The sequence below is a fragment of the Myotis myotis genome, unplaced genomic scaffold (assembly GCF_014108235.1).
Source record: "Myotis myotis isolate mMyoMyo1 unplaced genomic scaffold, mMyoMyo1.p scaffold_m19_p_23, whole genome shotgun sequence".
Taxonomy (NCBI): Eukaryota; Metazoa; Chordata; class Mammalia; order Chiroptera; family Vespertilionidae; genus Myotis; species Myotis myotis.
Genome location: NW_023416328.1, coordinates 1598315 through 1618020, shown reverse-complemented (window position 1 = coordinate 1618020; position 19706 = coordinate 1598315). Strand labels below are relative to the sequence as shown.

Below are 19706 nucleotides of genomic sequence, written 5' to 3'. Positions count from 1 at the left end.
TGTGCAGGAGGCAGCTGATGGATGTTTCTCTCTCATCGATGTTTCTGACTCTCTATCCCTCGCCCTTCCTCTCTGTAAAAAATCAATAAAATATATATTTTTAAAAAGAACCTAGTCTGGCCCTCATCCCAGGACAAGAAGCTCACCTCCAGACAACTGCTCACCTCTCTCCTGATTCCCACCTTCTGAGAGGCAAGGCTCCCCCAGGCCTGCCATCAGGGAGCGGGAGGAACCCGGCATTGAGGGATGCCTGCTGAGCGCCAGACCCCATGCTAGGGACCGAGCCAGACTCAGTCCCTACCCTCAGAGAGGGCCCCTGCCTGGCCCAGCATCTCACTCAGCCTTTGGGGGCAGGTCCTGTGTTATTACAGCAGTGAGTGGCCCCGCCGGCGCGGCTCAGTGGCTGAGCATTGACCGATGAACCAGGAGGTCACGGTTTGATTCCTGGTTTGATTCCCGGTCAGGCCACATGCCTGGGTTGCGGGCTCATTCCCCGGGGGCGTGGGGGCGTGCAGGAGGCAGCCGGTCAATGATTCTCTCATCATTGATGTTTCTATCTCTCTCTCTCCTTCTCCTTTTCTCTCTAAAATCAATAAAAATATATTTAAAAAATAAAGCAGTGAGTGGCTGAGCCAAAACTAGGTCTGGAGGTCTCCCCTGCCCTTTGAGGGGTTCGAGGCGAGAGGGTAAGCCGCCCATTCAGTCCCATATTTTTTTTTAACAATCCACAATAAATACATTTATTTGTTTATTTGCTTGTTTTTCCATTGATTTTTTTTTTTTTAGATAGTAGAAGGGACGGGGAGAGAGAGAGAAACATCGATGTGAAAGAGAGACATCTATTGGTTGCCTCCCACACACGCCTGGACCAGGGCCAGGGATGGGGCCTGCCACCGAGGTCCGTGCCCTTGACCAGAATCGAACCCGGGACCCTTCAGTCCACGGGCCGACGCTCTATCCACTGAGCCAAACGGGCCAGGGCCAGCCCCATAATTTGATGGAGTAAAGGCCAAGGCTCGGGCCAGGTTGGCAATTATGGCACAGAGTCTACTGATGAGGGGAAGGGTTTCCCTGTTTATAACTATGGGTCTCGGTGTGTCTGTCTGTCTGTCTCTCTCTCTCTCTCTCTCTCTCTCTCTATCATACCAGCCTTCATGCAGCAGCATTCTGACCCCCAGCAGCATTCTGACTTCCTGACCCCCAAGCCCTTCCTTCGCTTCATTTCCGGCGCCCCCTCTCCCCCTCCTCCCCCCAGGTACGCCATCCCCTCCCCACCTCCCGCGGAGAATGGCCGCCCTGTTGGTGGCCTGGCAGGGTCCCCGTCCTCCCATAAAAGCCCGAGTGAGGCCCGGACTCTTGGAACCCAGACAGAATGGAATGTCTCCCTATTTTCTTTGCAGCGAAGAAAACACACACAAACCCGGCAGCATATTTGTCGGCGATATTTCTATCCCAAAGTTTGTCTTTAAAAAAATAAATAAATAAAATTAGTTTTACGGCCCACTCCACACCCACCCACCTCCCCCCCCCCCCCCCCGCACCCCCCTACATCCCCACCCTTTTCATTGCTGGTCGAGGAGACCGGGGAGGAGCACAGGGCCGGCCCAAGCCCCCCAGAGAACCACGGCATCGCGGACAATGCCCGCCTTGTTCGGAGTCAGGGAGGAAACGTAGCTCCGAAAACATACTCGCTACGGCCCAGGGAAGGGTGTTGCGAGGGAGGACGGACAGGCGGGCCTTGTGTCTGGACGCGGATCCCTGAGGCTTGGGGAAGGCGGGAGCCACACGTCTCGCCCCCTCCCCAGAGTGAAGGGGACGCCTTTACCCTTGGAGCCCCCGGGGGGCTATTTCCCAGCCGTGACTGGTCCCACTGGGCCTGGAGGAGAGACCACTGGAACCCCTCACGGAGCCAGAACCTGGAGCCCCAGGTTTTTTTGTGTGTGTTTTTGGTTTCTTTTTGAGGGCAGCATCTAAGGCAGCGGTTCTCAACCTTCTGGCCCTTTAAATACAGCTCCTCATGTGGTGACCCAACCATAAAATTATTTTCGTGGCTACAACTGTCATGTTGCGACTGTGATGAATCGTCCTGTAAATATCTGATATGCAGGATGGTCTTAGGCGACCCCTGTGAAAAGATCCTTCGACCGCCAAAGGGGTCGCGACCCACAGGTTGAGAACCGCTGATCTAAGGGATAAAGTCCCCAGGAGAGGTGAGGGGCTGTTTCTTAGGCCTTGGGGGTTTTCCAGACTTCCTGCCGTGTGAGGGAGACACACCTCCCACATTCACCTCAGTGCCCCCCCCCCCCCCCCCCCCCAGGCCCCGTAGAACCCAGAGCATGAAGGGAAGATCACTGAAATGACAGACCCGCCTGGCTGGTGGCTCAGTGGTTAGCGTGGACCTAAGAACCAGAAGGTCACAGTTCGATTCCCAGTCAGGGCACATGCCCAGGTTGCAGGCTCGATCCCCAGTAGGGGACGTGCAGAAAACAACAAATCAATGATTCTCTCTCATCGTGGATGTTTCTGTCTCTCTCTCCCTCTCCCTTCCTCTGTGAAATCAATAAATAATTTTTTTAAGTCCTAACTGGTTTAGCTCAGTGGATAGAGCGTCAACCCGCAGACTGAAGGGTTCCGGATTCTATTCCAGCCAGTGGCATGTACCTTGGTTGCAGCCTCGATCCCCAGTAGCCGATTCTCTCTCATCATTGATGTTTTCTACCTCTACCTTCCTCTCCCTTCCTCTGAAACCAATAAAAATATATTTTGAAAAACTAAAAAAAAAAAAAAACAGGTCAGACAGGTCAAGAGGGTCCCTCAGAGTCCTGGGCTCCGCCCACTGCTCCCCATATATTCCTGGGATGGGGGAACCCCCAGCTGGATGAGAATCCACTCAGCCCCAGCGGATAGTGGCTGAGCCAACAGCGACACCTGCTGGGCCATTAGATTCTTACGGGGAAGCAAGGGGGTGGGGGGTGCAGGGTGCCACAGGCTCAGCTGAGTGTTTACTCCATCCTTGTCTTTCGTTGCAGACCCACCATCTCCCTCTTCCTTGTGGATTATCTGTGATGCAAACATGTCTTTTTTTAAAATATATTTTTATTGATTTTAGAGAGGAAGAGAGAGGGAGAGAGAGAAACATCAATGATGGGAGAGAATCACTGATCAGCTGCCTCCTGTACGCCGCCTACCAGGGATCGAGCCCACAACCAGGGCATGTGCCCTTGACTGGAATCGATCCCGGTGACCCTTCAGTCCACAGGCCGACGCTCTACCCACTGAGCAACACCAGCCAGGGCATGTGATGCAAACACGTCTTAAACCAAGACCAACCGTCCACGGACTGGAGAGGAGGGCGGGGCAGGTGCAATCAATGCAGGTCCATGCAAGGGAGTGACCGGCAAGCAGCCTCAGGCACATGTGAAGTTTATCATCCTGGGTCGTTTGTCAAGGGACCCTCCTCGGCCTCCCTGCGTCTGAACCCCCCAAATAACACTTCCGCCTCCCCTCTTCCAGGTGAACTATGACCACTTTACTCCTCGTGTTTGTGACTCTGCGGGTCATCGCCGCCACCGTCTCCATAGAAGTCTCAGGTGAGAACATTCCCACGCCGGTCTCATGCATCCAGCGGGACCGGAGCCTGGGCTCTGGGTCCTGAACCCGGTGCTGCTGGTCCCGGGGATAGAACCTCCCGCGTCCTGGCCTTTTCCCCGGCCCGTCCCCTTTCCTGTGGAAATTGAGCCTAACCGCGGTGACAGAGCATCTGTACGTGTGAGCACACGCATGCGTCCAGGTGCCCTCTGGGATGGACAGCTGATGGGGGAGCAGGCGGGGAGGGGCGGCTAGGCAGGTGCCCACCTTCCCAGGACCCCCTCCAGGGGTCTCACCTAGAACGGTTTGCACACTGAACCTGGGATCGGGGCCAGACATAGATGAACCCAAAGAGAAAAGGCTGCCAGGGAAGGGCCAGCTGGAGCAGCAGAGAGAAACTGCCTGAGAAACAGTCAGGGAGAAGCCCCGGGTGATCACACAGGTCTTCGTCTGTCTTGGGAAACCCCTCCTCCCCCACCCCCGCCTGGTCCCTTGCGTGTGGCAGGCGCCTGGTCGGTTTCTGATCATCAAGCCCTGAGCCACGTCAACAAAGTGTCCACTGACCCTGGAACCGGCTCGCCCCAAAGTGAGACGGATCTCGCGTAGACCCTGGCAGAGAGGCCGCTGCTCTGGCCTCTGCTCTGGCCCATGCACTTCATTTTTTATTCATTTTGTTGTTGTGAATCCTCACCTTGATGTTTTAGAGCAGCGGTTCTCAACCTGTGGGTCGCGACCCCTTTGGTGGTCGAACGACCCTTTCACAGGGGTCGCCTAAGACAATCCTGCATATCAGATATTTACATGACGATTCATCACAGTAGCAACATGACAGTTATGCAGTAGCCACGAAAATAATTTTATGGTTGGGGGTCACCACAGCATGAGGAGCTGTATGAAAGGGTCGCGGCATTAGGAAGGTTGAGAACCACTGTTTTAGAGAGAGTGGGAGAGAGACGGAAAGACAGAGCGAAACATCGATGTGAGAGAAACACATTGATGGGTTGCCTCCTGCACGAGCCCCGACCAGGGCCCCGGGCCGGGGAGGAGCCTGCCACCGAGGTAGGTGCCCTTGACCGGAATCAAACCCGGGACCCTGCGGTCTGCAGGCCGACGCTCTATCCACTGAGCCACACCGGCCAGGGCCTGGGCCATGCACTTTAGAGCTCCTCCCCGTGACCCCTTCCCATGACCATGACCCTGCCCCAGCCCCAGTGCTCCCTAAAGGATGAGGAGTCTGTCCGGCCATCGACACATGGTCATCCAGATTGATGCCCCCCTGTAGGCCACGCCCTCGGTACCAGGATGCCCAGAATTCCCTGCCCACGTGGACCCACGCCACTTCCGGGACCACTTGGGTCTCTCCTCTGTCGGGGATCACGCCCCTGGTGTGAGGGAGCCACCCCAAGGCTCGAGGGAGAGGTTAAGGGGTGGCTGATGCGTGGGGTGTAGACAGAGCTGGGGTGTGAGGCTGGGAAGAACGCGGTCCCCTCGCCGTGCAAAGCAGCGGTGGGAAAAGGAGGGGCCCCCATACCGATGCCACACGCTGAGGGATCCAAGAAGTCTGCAGTGGAACCCGGCTTTCGTTGGGAAAGGTGTCCCTGCCCCACAGGAAGCTAGAACGTAGTGTTCTATTGAGCGGCCTGCCCGCTTGATTTGTAACTCTTAAATATTTAGACCGAGGGTCTCCCCGTGTCCTCTTACCCTGAGACCCACGGGTACGCAGCCCCTGGCTGGAACCCGCAGGAGTGGGGCGGGGGGTTGCCCACACAGACACACGCCCGTTGCCCGGGGGCGGTTGAAAGCTTTAAAAAGTGCAGTGCTGGCACCACTCTCCCTCCCCCCTCCGCCCCCCCAGCCTTTCGCCTCTCAAACCACGCTGTGCTGTGGAGCATTCAAAGGGAGTTTTGTGCGGAGGGGCCTGGTGGTGACTCCCCAGGACATGCAAAGGTTAGGGCTGGACCCCGGACATTCCTGGCTGCCCCGTTCCTGGCCCTGGCATGTGCCTGTCACCCACAAGCATCTGAAGCATGTTTATGTCCAACCTGCAGCCTGTCCCGGGGAAAAGCTCCCCTGCAGCTCCGATTCGGCATGAAAGGGGCCGTTTTTTCCGAAAGCTGTTTTCTGTCCTGTTCCAGGGTGACCTTTACTTCTAACGGGATTGGGTGAACCACAGCAGCTTCCCTATGAAATCTCTCTATGATTTTTTTTAAATATGTTTTTTTTGATTTTGGGCAGAGAGAGAGAGAGAGAGAAAGATGAGAGAGAGAGAATCCGCTGCCTCCTGCACGCCCGTTACTGGGGATGGAGCCCGAAACCCGGGCCTGTACCCTGCCTGGGAATCGAACCGGCGACCTCTCAGTACATGAGATGGCGCTCAACTGTCTGAGCCCCACTGTCCAGGGCTCTATGATTTTTTTATGGAGTTCGGTCATATCGCACCCCTACCCCCGCCTGCCTCTTTGCAGACCTAAATGTCTGATCTTCTCTGGTGCCTCCCCAACAGCAGAAGAGAATTGACTTGTCCGCCGGCAAAGCCGGGATAAAGCCCAAGGCTGGCCTCATCCTGGGAGGCACATTCTGAAGTTTTGTGGATTTTTTTTTCTTCCCCATAACGATGTTTCTACCCCCAGATAACTTTTCCCCAAGTCTTGGAGTCAAGCTGTCACTCAGGAAGTTGGTTCCTGTTTATCCGGTGGCTTGGCATCCCCTAAGGCACCTTAGTTTGAGAAACAGAGAGGTGGTCCTTTTTTTTTTTTTTTTAAGATATTTTTGTTGATTTCAGAGAGGAAGGGAGAAGGGGAGAGAGATAGAAACATCAATGATGAGAGAGAATCATTGATCAGCTGCCTCCTGCACGCCCCACACTGGGGATCAAGCCCGCAACCCGGGCACGTGCCCTTGACCGGAATCGAACCTGGGACCCTTTGGTCCACAGTCCGACGCTCTGTCCACTGAGCCAAACCGGCCAGGGCCAGAGACGTGGTCTTGACCCTGAAGTCCCCCCGTGCCCTCCTCAGCAACCCCTTTTCTGGCTCCATAGTTCCTGTCCTGAGGTGCAGACACCAGGGGTCTTGAGGAATGCTGCTCTGGGAGGGGTGTTGCAAGGTTTTCTGGGAATTCCATATGGCACAGGTGTGTCCCCAACACGGACACACGGGCTCACTGGGTTCTGCCAGGGAAAGCTGGGTGGACCTCTCAGGGCGCTAACCAGTCTGTCTCCCCCACAGACCCTGACAACTCACTGAGTGTCAGCATCCCTGAGCCGTCCCCTCTGCGGGTCCTCCTGGGGACCTCCCTCACCATCCCCTGCTACTTCATCGACCCCATGCACCCCGTGACCACCGCCCCCGCCACCGCTCCCCTCACCCCGAGAATCAAATGGAGCCGCATCTCCAAGGAGAAGGAGATGGTGCTGCTGGTGGCCACGGACGGGCAGGTGCGGGTCAACGGCGCCTACCAGGACAAGGTCTCGCTGCCCAACTACCCGGCCATTCCCAGCGACGCCACCTTGGAAATTCAGAACCTGCGCTCCAATGACTCCGGGATCTACCGCTGTGAGGTCATGCATGGCATCGAGGACAGCGAGGCCACCGTGGAGGTCGTGGTGAAAGGTGGGAGCCCCCCCTCTCCCCCTCCTCAGGGATCCTAGTTCACCTGCAAAAAGAACCAAATACTGTCCTCCCCGTGTGGACCCAGACAGGCTGGCTCTCAAACCCCAGCTCCTCCCCCGGCCCGTTTGCACCTCAGTCAACTGGACTTGGAGGGGAGTCGCTACTTCCTGGCTACCATCTCATGGAAGTGGTGCTTTGCCGCGATCCTGCGATTCCGTGGGCCGTGGGAGCGTACCCATTGTACAGACAGGCTAACTGAGGTTGAAAGACTTGCCTCATGTCTCCCTGGACGTGAGCCGGAGCAGACTCCTGGCTCTTCATCCAGCTGTCTTTTTTCCTCCCCCACCTCCCCACCCAGACCCCCACTCTCAGTCCTAGAAGCCAAAGAAAGGGTTGAAGACGCCCGGGTGCCCTGTCTCTCCGTGGCCCAGGAAGCATGGTCGTGTCCTTGGTTGGCTTTGATTGGCACCAGATTTTTCCTGTTGGGAGGCCCAGTCAAAGACAGTCCACTCCTGGGGGGGTGTCACACACAGGGTTCCCACCAGGATCCTGCTGGGCTGAGGGTACCTGGGCCCTAAGGGTCTTTTCCCCAAAGCTAATGTGGGGCGAGGGGGTGGGGGATATAAGGAGACAGCTTTTATAGTTTCACGTAAAGAACTTTCTAGATGACTTCACTAGTCAGCTTAAGCAGACTAAAGTGTGTATGTGTCCATAAAATGTAAGTAATCTTAACTCCACTGTGCATTGCCTTTTAGATGATCCCCTTTCTATAAAGTCTTCACATTTTTGCATATGTATCATCTATATGATATAATGCTATGGAAATATACGTATATTATGCATGTTTTTCAAGGGGTATCTGATAGCTCTGTATTTTGTTATGGGAGGAAAGGAAAAAAGGTATTTTCCCTCAGAAATTAGTTACATAAAAAATACTTTTAAAGAATAAAATAAAAATTTTAAACAAAAAACTTTCTGATGATCAGAATTATCGTAGGTGTTCATAGGTGTGAGGTAGTGAGTTCCCCGTGGCTGGGGGCATCCCAGCAGAAGCAGAAAGACCACATGTGGAAAGGGGAGTCACGCATCAGCTAGAGCAGCGGCCGGCAAACTGCGGCTCGCGAGCCACATGCGGCTCTTTGGCCCCTTGAGTGTGACTCTTCCACAAAATACCGACTTCTGCGCACGGGCCACGAAGTTTCAATCGCACTGTACGTGCGCGCCCGCACGTGGTATTTTGTGGAAGAGCCACACTCCAGGGGCCAAAGAGCCGCACGTGGCTCGCGAGCCGCAGTTTGCCGACCACTGAGCTAGAGGCTCGACCAGCTGACTGTGAGGCCCCTGTGACCACGGCTGTCGTCCGGTGAGGGCTTCGGTTCCGGGAAGCTGTGCCTGACCTGCTCTCCGGCCCCCGTCTGTCCCGCAGGCATCGTGTTCCATTACAGAGCCATCTCCACGCGCTACACCCTGGACTTCGACAGGGCGCAGCGGGCCTGCCTGCAGAACAGCGCCATCATCGCCACGCCCGAGCAGCTGCAGGCCGCCTACGAGGACGGCTTCCACCAGTGCGACGCTGGCTGGCTGGCCGACCAGACTGTCAGGTGGGCCCCCGGCCGCCGGCGGAGTGGGGTGGACGATGGGCTGGAACAGTGGCCAGCCCCGAGCTGGTGCCGGTGCAACACCATGACCAGCCGAGGGAGTGGGGGTGCCTTGGCCAGCTCTACAGCAAGCAGCCGATGATCAGCCCCGGGTCTTCGTTATTGTGTCCTGCACGGAGGGAGTGGCTGCAAGCAGCTCTGTCCTATAGCAGCATTCTCTCCAGGCAAATGACATGCACATCGTCGTCGTCCCCAAAACTTAAACTGTTTGGCCCAGCTGGTGTGGCTCAGTATGGAGCACTGACCCATGAACAGAGAGGTCACCGGCTAGAATTGCTGGTCAGGACACATGCCCAGGTTGCTGGCTTGATCCCCAGTAGGGGGCGTGCAGGAGGCAACCAGTCGATGTTTCTGCCCCTCTCCCTTCCTCTCTCTCCAAAATCAAAGTATTTTTTTATGCCCTGGCTGCTTTGGCTCAGTGGCTAGAGCGTCAGCCTGCGGACTGACGGGTCCCGGGTTTGATTCCGGTCAAGGGCACGTGCCCCGGGTTGCAGGCTCGATCCCCAGTGTGGGGCGTGCAGGAGGCCGCCAATCAATGATTCTCTCTCATCATTGATGTTTCTATCTCCCTCTCCCTCTCCCTTCCTCTCTGAAATCAATAAAAATATATTTTTAAAAAATAATAAAATGAAATAAAAACTTTTTTTTTTTAATTTAAAATAGTTGCTCTCTGGCCTTTTACAGAAAAGGTTTGCAGGCCCCTGATAGAATGTGTTTGGTGTCCATAAGTATTCAGTAAAGGGGCCGAATCTAATCACCAATAGCTATGAAAATACACAGTTCGGTAAAGCGGACCAAAAACCTATAAAAACAAATAGTCCACGCATCCAGGGCGGACACGGGCACACGCCTCAATGAGTCACCACTCCCTCCCTCACGGGAGGAGCCTACAAGGGCACAGCCCCCCTCTGTCCCCTAGTGAATCACCCCACTTTGGGCTCCTGGCAGGTACCCCATCCACGTTCCCCGGGAAGGCTGCTACGGGGACAAGGACGAGTTTCCCGGCGTGAGAACCTATGGCATCCGCGACACCAACGAGACGTATGACGTGTACTGCTTCGCCGAGGAGATGGAGGGTGAGGCCGCCTGCCCCCTCCCCAGGGGCCCCCTTCCTGTCCCCCCTTCACCCTGCTGACACTCGGGATCTCACCCAGGGCACCCCTCACTTGACCCCCTCTGCCATGGGGAATAGAGGAAGGGGGAGGGGAGCAGGGGGACTCCAGGCCTCAGTCACCCCAGGCTCCTGCAAACTGGTGCCACCCCTGAGCCAAAGAGTGGTTGTCGCTGATCCCTCACCTGGGACTTCCCCTCCCAGCCAGGCCCCTCGCTGCTCTGACCAGCCACCACTGTCCGGCGTGGCTCAGTGGTTGAGCGTCCACCTATGAACCAGGAGATCACGGTTCGATTCCCAGTCAGGCACATGTCCAGGTTGTGGGCTCCATCCCCAATGTGGGGCATGCAGGAGGCAGCCGATCCATGATTCTCTCTCATCATTGATGTTTCTATCTCTCTCTCCCTCTCCCTTCCTCTCTGAATCAACAAAAAATATATATTTTTTTTTAAAAAAAAAAAAAAAAAAAAAGGTCTAGAGACCAGGAGGCACCACCTGGACCTCCTTGAGGCTGCGGGCCAGGGGTAGGAGGGAGGTCCTCACCCTGCCGCTGTGTCCTTCACAGGCGAGGTCTTCTATTCGACGTCTCCAGAGAAGTTCACCTTCCAGGAGGCTGCCAACGAGTGCCGACGGCTGGGCGCCCGGCTGGCCACCACGGGCCAGCTGTACCTGGCCTGGCAGGGCGGCATGGACATGTGCAGCGCCGGCTGGCTGGCCGACCGCAGCGTGCGCTACCCCATCTCCAAGGCCCGGCCCAACTGTGGCGGCAACCTCCTGGGCGTGAGGACCGTGTACCTGCACGCCAACCAGACGGGCTACCCCGACCCCTCATCCCGCTACGACGCCATCTGCTACACAGGTGCGGCGGGGGCTGGGGGCCGAGGGCCGGGGGGGGGGGGGTCATGCCAGCAAAAGAGGGGCCCAGAGGAAGAGATCTGGGAACAGGGGGGTTGGTTTTTAACCCCTTCAAGGGGTCATTGGGCACCTGAACCTCATGGTTTAGCAGCGCCCATTTCCACAGGCTCCTAGGAGAGTGAAGGTACAGTGGCTGGAGGCTGCGGGGTATCCGGCCTGTCTCATGAGCCCAGAATGGGTTAAAAGCATGGGTTTTAGAGTCTGCCACCTGCTACTGTGCAACTGTGGGAAAGCCAAGGCCTTGAGCCTCAGTTTTCTCATCCGTCTAATGGGGAGATGGTGGCACCACATGCAAGGTGGTGGGGCCTGACATTGAGACCGTGTCCCCACAGGGGGGCACTGTTATCTGCCTTTGCAATGGGGTTCACTTAAAAGGAGTGTCAACGTGTTACTGAAAAGGGGGGCGGATCCAGTATCTCCCCCAATAAATTCAATAAAAAGGGAAAAAATAAATGGATTGTGTCAAAAAAAAAATAGTGGGGGAAAGTTTGGCAGGCGCTATATTTTGAAAATTTAGACAAGCCCTAACCAGTTTGGTTCAGTGGATAGAGCGCCGGCCTGTGGACTCAAGGGTCCCAGGTTCGATTCCGGTCAAGGGCATGTACCTGGGTTGCGAGCACATCCCCAGTAGGGAGTGTGCAGGAGGCGGCTGATCGATGTTTCTCTCTCATCGATGTTTCTGGCTCTCTATCCCTCTCCCTTCCTCTCTGTAAAAAAACCAATAAAATATCTTTTGGGAAAAAAAAATTTTTTTTTTTCAAAAGAAAATTTAGACAAAAATTTTTTTATCTTATATTGTACATAATCTAGGTAATAATTACCACTAAACGCTAATTCTTGGAGGGACAGAAAAAATGAATGATACAGAGGTGTACCATTTTATGACAACAGTGACATAGCTCTTTTCGTGTTGCTTTCCACAGCCCAATCTTCCATGAAAAGCATTAGTTTTGCAAAAATGGTTAGGGTCTCCCCCAAAGCCTCTCTCGACCTTTCCATATCCTGACCACCCTTTTGGAAGTCGCTGCACCCTCATGGGTGGTCTCTTCATGAATGATTAGCTGGCTCATATCTGCCAGAAGCAGTAGTTCTCCCGTGTTTCATCCGTTTCACGAGCTCCCGCATCTTTCGAGAGATTTCCCAGTTTCCCTTTACAGCAGATTTACATTGTCCCCATTGGCTGGTCAGCAAGGTACTCAGCCAGTAGGTGAGCAGGCGGCTGGCATTGACCCGGAAGAGATGCTGGAGCTGTGAGATGATTGGTTAATATCTTGTGCTATGACAGCTTTGCATTCTTGCGCAATCTGGAAACTGTTGGTCTCCTATCCTATATAATAAAAGCGTAATAAGCTAAGTGTTTTGGTCAACGGCTCAACCAGTCGCTATGATGTGCACTGACCACCAGGGGGCAGATGCTCCAACCTGTAGGGTAGCTTGCTGCTGGGATCCTGCCAATCGGGACTGGGTGAGAGGGCCAGACATGCCCTGGAGCCCTCCTGGGATCCCTCCCCTGCTGACAGTCAACCTCCCACCACCCTCCCCAACCCACTGACCCCCATGGGCCCTGATCGCGGGCCAGGCTGAGGGACCCTACCTGTGCACGAATTCGTGCACTGGGCCTCTAGTCATGAGTAGTCACATAGACAAGGACCCCAAAATGGGCCTAGCAAGGTGCCAGGCACACAGTGGGTGCTTTCCTTCCCTAGCGGAGAAGGAGGTGGTGCCGACGCTCACCTCCCACCTCTCAGGCCCAGGATGAGCGGCTAACGCTTGCCTTTGTCCCTGTGCCCAGGTGAAGACTTTATCGATATCCCAGAAAACTTCTTCGGGGTGGGTGGCGAAGAGGACATCACCGTGCAGACGGTGACCTGGCCCGACGTGGAGCTGCCCTTGCCCCGGAACATGACGGAGGGCGAAGCCCGCGGCAACGTGATCCTCACGGTGAAGCCCATTTTCGGCGGCTCCCCCACGGCCCTGGAGCCCGAGGAACCCCTCACCTTGGCCCCCGACATCGAGGCCACCGCCTTCCCTGAGGCTGAGAACGGGACTGGAGAGGCCACCAGGCCCTGGGCCTTTCCCGGGGCGTCCACACCTGGCCTGGGCCCCTTCACCGGCGAGGACCTGGTGGTGCAGGTGACCGCAGCCCCGGGTGAAACCCAGGTACCCGGGCAGCCGCGATTGCCAGGAGGTAAGTGCCCACTCCTCAGGGGGCTGGAGGGGGGCCAGGTGGAAAGGACTTGGCCTGGGGGTGTCTACCTTCAACGGGACCTGGGACAAGCCTCTCCTCTATGATTCGGTCCTTCTTATATGTCAGATAAAGAAATAGGCCAGCCCTGGCCGGTTTGGCTCAGGGGATAGAGCGTCGGCCTGTGGACCGAAGGGTCCCGGGTTCGATTCCAGTCAAGGGCACGTGCCCAGGTTGCGGACTCAATCCCCAGTAGGGGGCGTGCAGGAGGCAGCCGATCAATGATTTTCTCTCATCATTGATGTTTCTATCGCTCTCTCTCTCTCCCTTTCCCTCTCTCTCTAAAATCAATAAAAAAATGTTTTAATAAAAATAAAATAGAATTTGAATTTCACTGTCCACATGGCCTGGGAATAGGATCGGAAGGAGGGAAGGAAGGCAGGGGTGAAGGGAGGCCCTTCCTCAAGAAGCCAGGGTTCCCTCCACGCCCACAAAGCCTTGAGAACCCGGCACCGTGGGCACCGGCGTTGTGGCACCCGGTCCACGCCCTGAGCCCGCTCTGTCTCTCCTTCTCTCCCTGTCCTCCCCGCCCAGGGGTCGTGTTCCACTACCGCCCCGGCTCTGCCCGCTACTCGCTGACCTTCGAGGAGGCACAGCAGGCCTGCCTGCGCACCGGGGCGGTCATCGCCTCGCCCGAGCAGCTCCAGGCCGCCTACGAAGCAGGCTACGAGCAGTGTGACGCCGGCTGGCTGCAGGACCAGACCGTCAGGTGAAGGCCCGGCCGGGCTCCCCTCCCAGCCCCTACCCCATCTGGAGAGGTCAGGCTAGGGGAGCCAGAGCCTGGCCCTGCACCCAGGGCAAAGAGGGCACCTGCTACACGGCAGGTTAATTAATTAATTAATCAGTGACTCCTGGCTGCTCCCTTAATGACTCCCCCCAGGATCGAAGCATATTCAGAGAGGGTGGTGTTAAGTCCTAGGTCAGCATCAGCCTGGGGACTGAAGGGTCCTGGGTTCGATTCCTGGTCAGGACACATGCCTGGGTTGTGGGCTTGATCCCCAGTAGGGGGCGTGCAGGAGGCAGCCAGTCAGTGATTCACTCTCATCATTGATGTTTCTATGTCTCTCTCTCCCTCTCCCTTCCTCTCTGAAATCAATAAAAATATATTTTTTTAAAGTCCTAGGTCAGTGGTCGGCAAACTGCGACTCGCGACCCACATGCGGCTCTTTGGCCCCTTCAGTGTGGCTCTTCCACAAAATACCACGTGTGGGCATGCATGTACAGTGTGATTGAAACTTCGTGGCCCATGCGCAGAAGTCGGTATTTTGTGGAAGAGCCACACTCAAGGGGCCAAAGAGCCGCATGTGGCTCGTGAGCTGCAGTTTGCCGACCACTGTCCTAGGTTATTTCCCCCATCCTCAAGCCCCCCAGTCCCTTCCAGCTTGACCCAATGCTATTCCATGCAGTGGGCTCCCTTCTGAAGCCAGGAATCCCCCAGGGGTCCCCAAACCTTGCACCTAGTATAAGGGGCTTCTTCATGGTTTGAATTCCTCCAAAGACCCTCCCTGCCCAAGTCCCCAGCCAGCCTCACCCAGCAGCCCCCAACCCTGAACAGGCCCTCATCTGCCCCTCGCACCCTCCTTTGCAGATACCCCATTGTGAGCCCAAGGACCCCTTGTGTGGGCGACAAGGACAGCAGCCCGGGGGTCCGGACCTACGGTGTGCGCCCACCATCAGAAACCTATGATGTCTACTGCTACGTGGACAAGCTCGAAGGTACAGGCCTTGTTCTCACATTTTGGGCCCCAGATGGGCAGAGGGGCTGTTGGGGAGACACAAAAAAGGAGGGGGAAAGCCATCATCCACCCACCCCCAAATTTGTGGATAAATAAATCCATTTTTTAAAATATCTACCTACCATCTGCCTCCTGGAGAGTCCCAATGCCCATGACCAAATCAAAGGCTCTGAGAAGTCCTGCAGTGAAAAAAATAACAACAAAAAAAGGCCCTGGCTGGTGTTGCTCAGTGGATAGAGTGTCAGCCTGTGTGGACTGAAGGGTCCCGGGTTTGATCCGGTCAAGGGCACATGCCCGGGTTGTGGGCTTGATCCCCAGTCGGGGGCGTGCAGGAGGCAGCCGATCCATGATTCTCTCATCATGGATGTTACTAACTCTCTCCCTCTCTCTTCCTCTCTGAAATCAATAAAGATATATTTTTTAAAAATACATACATACATACATAAGCAAGCTAGGAAGGAGGCCCGGAGGGAATGTAAGTGAACAACCCTTCCCAGTTTGGCTACAACTTTGCCGGTTTCAGCACTGAAAGTCCCCAACTCCTAGGACACCCCAGTGGTCACCCTATTCCCCAGTGTCCCGGGAGATCTAAGGGGGGAGTGGTCAAAAATTTGGACTGGACAGGGTGTTTAACTGGTGCCTGCCATGGCAGGTGTCCCACCCCTGCTGCGGGGCGGGTGCGGGCAGAGGGAGCCCCGCCCGTGGGTGAGCAGGGCCCGCACTGGCTGTGGGCGTGAAGGGTCACCCTGGCCCCCTGCCTCTGCCCCCAGGGGAGGTGTTCTTCGTCACGCGCCCCGAGCAGTTCACCTTCCAGGAAGCCCTGGCGTTCTGTGAATCCCACAACGCCACGCTCGCCTCCACCGGCCAGCTCTACGCTGCCTGGAGCCTCGGCCTGGACAAGTGCTACGCCGGCTGGCTGGCCGACAGCAGCCTCCGCTACCCCATCGTCACCCCTCGGCCGGCCTGTGGCGGGGACAAGCCAGGCGTGAGGACCGTCTACCTCTACCCCAACCAGACAGGCCTCCTGGACCCACTGTCCCGGCACCATGCCTTCTGCTTCCGCGGTAGGTGTTCTCCCTGCTCCTCCAGCCCCCACTTCTGCCTGGGGGGGTGACGCCCTGGGGCTGAGCCCTCCTGGCCCCTGTCCACTCCCCCTGTCCATCTAAACAAGAAAACGGCAGTCTGTCTGGGGGAGGGGCAGCTGTGGAGCTAGCATGACCTTGGGCTTTGACCCCAAGGCAAATGCATCCTGCAGCGGTTCTCAACCTGGGGGTCGAACGACCCTTTCACCGGGGTCGCCTAAGACCATCGGGAAAACATAATGTAATTACATATTGTTTTTGTGATTCATCACTATGCTTTAATTATGTTCAATTTGTAACAATGAAATTAGGGGTCACCACAACATGAGGAACTGTATGAAAGGGTCGGGGCATTAGGAAGGTTGAGAACCACTGAGCTAAGGCAAGCATGTCAAACTCACAGGCTCACACGGGCCAGATAAACACGGTTTACGTGTACATGGGCCACAAAACAGCAAAAGCTTCCATTTTCATAGCAACGTAGGTTTATTTCGATAGAGACATGCTGAATACAAAGGGCTGAAACAAACGAGTCATCGTTAACATAAAATAATAGAACATTTTAATAAAAATTAATATTTTTTCTTGAACGTTAACGTACCAGACACTGAATAACTGCACAGATGAATAAGTGTAACGCAAATAAACCTATTTATATTTTCCTCCGAAAGCAAAATATTTCCTGTTGCGCACACCAAACAAATCAGTACAAGACTAATGACGTGGCCATCGGCTGCTAAAATATTCACTGCTGGTATTAGTGGAGAGAAATGGTGCGCCTGCGTGTAAGGCATGTAAGGGAAATGAATGCAACACGATGATAGTAATCACTCGTTAGCGAACGTTGTAGTTCATTATTAATAATTACGTATAACGGGCCCTGGCCGGCTTGGCTCAGTGGATAGAGCATCGGCCTGTGGACTAAAGGGTCCCAGGTTCGATTCCGGCCAAGGGCACATGCCTGGGTTGCGGGCTCCATCCCCAGTGTGGGGTGTGCAGGAGGCAGCCAGTCAATGATTCTCTCTCATCATTGATGTTTCTATCTCTCTCCTTCTCCCTTCCTCTCTAAAATCAATAAAGAAATATATTTTTTAAAAAATTAAAAAAAAAATTACGTGTAACGGGATATTGTAAAAATTAAGTTACAAAACTTGTATTAAAACGTTTCTTATATACCGTCCTATTGGCTGGGCCACAAAAATATTTGTTGTCGGCCGCATGTGGCCCAAGGGCCGCAAGTTTGACATGCTTGCTCTAAGGTTTCCCAGAGATAAGGAGAGAGAAGTCAGTAAGAACCTGGGCTCTGAATTCAGGCAGGGCAGGCCTGAATTTTATTTGTTTTTAATATATTTTATTGATTTTTTACAGAGAGGAAGACAGAGGGATAGAGAGCCGGAAACATCAATGAGAGAGAAACATTGATCAGCTGCCTCCTGCACGCCCCCCACTGGGGATGTGCCTGCAATCAAGGACATGCCCCTGACCAGAATCGAACCCGGGACCCTTGAGCCCGCAGGCCGACGCTCTATCCACTGAGCCAAACCTGTTCTGGCCAGACCTGAATTTTAGTTACGGTTCTGCTGCTTAGTAGCTGTGTGACTCTGGGCAAGTCACTTAACTTCTCGGTTTCTCTGCTACATCTATAAAATCATGATATGGCTGAGGATTAACTGAGATAGTGCACAGAAAACACTTGACAGAGTGCCTGGGATGTAGTACATGCTCAATAAATGGTAGCTTTGCTGTCATAAATAATTTGTACACAAATCAAATTCTCTCCTGCTTGAAAGTATATTCATGATGAGTTTAGTCAAATTATTCTATTGACTAAATATCAACAACTCATTTTTTTTTAATATGTTTTCATTGATTTCAGAGAGGGAGAGGGAGAGAGAGCTAGAAACATCAATGATGAGAGAGAATCATTGATCGGCTGCCTCCTGCACGCCCCCTACTGGGGATCGAGCCCACAACCCAGGCATGTGCCCTGACCGGGAATCGAACCGTGACCTCCTGGTTCATAGGTGAACACTCAACCACTGAGCCACACCAGCCGGGCAGCAATTCATGCTTTTAATTGACTCATGACACTGAGGGCATGCTGCCAGATATACAGTTGGGTTCAAACTTACGCCACTTAAAAGCCATTGACGCCCTGACTGGTTTGGCTCAGTGGATAGAGTGTCGGCCTGTGGACTGAAGGGTCCCAGGTTCGATTCCAGTCAAGGGCATGTACCTTGGTTGCGGGCACATCCCCAGTAGGGGGTGTGCAGGAAGCAGCTGATCGATGTTTCTCTCTCATCGATGTTTCTAACTCTCTATCCCTCTCCCTTCCTCTCTGTAAAAAGTCAATAAAATATATTAAAAAAAAAAAAAAAAAAGCCATTGACTCTGAGCAAGTCACTTAATTCTGTGTCTTAGTTTCCTCATCCGTAAGTGACATATAGTATCTCTTTTGGTGATTACGGGATAAAATGCTCTGGTATGCATAACACCTTTAAACCATGCCTGGCATCCTATATAATAAAAGGGTAATATGCAAATTATCCCATCAACCAGGAATTCAAGGGGCGGGGCTGGCCCACCAACTGCCCAGGGCCCCTCCCCCTGGCCAGCCTAGCCCAATTGGCCCAATCAGGGCATGCCCACTGGACTCCACCAGTGCACGAATTCGTGCACCAGGCCTCTAGTGTATAATAAATTCTGTAGGAGAGATACCCCATACCACCCTGAAATAAAGTGCCAGTGGTATGTGCATATTGAGAGTGTAGTTGCTGCAAAACGGCTCTTATTAATTGAGGAGGTCAAAACTGATCTCTCTGGCCCGGCCACAGGGGCTCATTGGTTGAACATTGACCTATGAACCAGGAGGTCACGGTTCAATTCCTGGTCACGGCACATGCCCGGGTTGCAGGCTCGATCCTGGATTGTGCAGGAAGCAGCCAATCAATGATTCTCTCTCATCATGGATGTTCCTATCTCTCTCTCCCTCTCCTTTCCTCTCTGAAATCATAGAAAATATGTGTTTTTTTAAACTGATCTCTCTGGATTGCTAGATGGAGATGGGGGTGTCGAGGCCCAAAAAGGCGCGTGCACAGGCCTGGCTCCCCTCAGACTCCCCTGGTTGCCCTCGAGAAGGGCCAGCTGGGGTGGGGCACTGGTGAGAAGGAACCCTCACCACCACATCTCTTCTAGGTGTCTCGGCTGCGCCCTCTCCCGGAGAAGACCGGGGTGGCACGCCCACACCCCCCTCAGACGTGGAGGACTGGATCACCCCCCAAGTGGGACCTGGCGTGGCTGCTGTCCCCTCGGGGGAGGAGACCACTGCGGTCCCCGACTTCACCGTGGAGCCAGAAAACCACACGGAATGGGAACGGGCCTACACCCCCGCGGGCACCTTGCCGCTGCCAGGTCTGTGTGGCCTTCCCGGCCTCGGGGGGCTGGGTTCAGAGGAATGATTCTCACACCCCATCGAGCAGCAGCATCGTGGGGGTGCTGGGCCCGCCCCCGAGTCTGATTCCGTGGGGCTGGGGTGGGGTCTGAGAATTGGCTTTTCTACCAAGCTGTCCGGTGACTCTGGTGCTTCTGGTCCAGGGACCGCACTTGGAGAACCATGGGTTTAGATACGATGAGATGCGGATGTGCAAGTACTTGAAGGGCGACCTTGATAGCCCTCCGGGAAAGCCAGGCCCCCACACATAGTGGGTTGTGTGGATGGCACCCCCTAAGTTAGGAAGGTTCTCAACCTTCCTAATGCTGC

The 19706-nt window shown here is 54.6% G+C and overlaps 1 protein-coding gene across 1 annotated transcript in view; it reads left to right on the top strand.

Annotated features, from left to right (window-relative positions):
• Positions 1-6827: 6827 nt before the first annotated feature.
• ACAN (aggrecan) overlaps positions 6828-19706 on the top strand; it is a 31526-nt gene continuing 18647 nt past the window's right edge. Inside the window, exons 1-4 of the mRNA XM_036355819.1 lie at positions 6828-7199; positions 8626-8800; positions 9806-9933; positions 10534-10827. Coding sequence (XP_036211712.1) covers positions 6914-7199; positions 8626-8800; positions 9806-9933; positions 10534-10827 — 883 coding nt within the window. The 5' untranslated portion in view covers positions 6828-6913. The remainder of the gene's footprint in view (positions 7200-8625; positions 8801-9805; positions 9934-10533; positions 10828-19706) is intronic.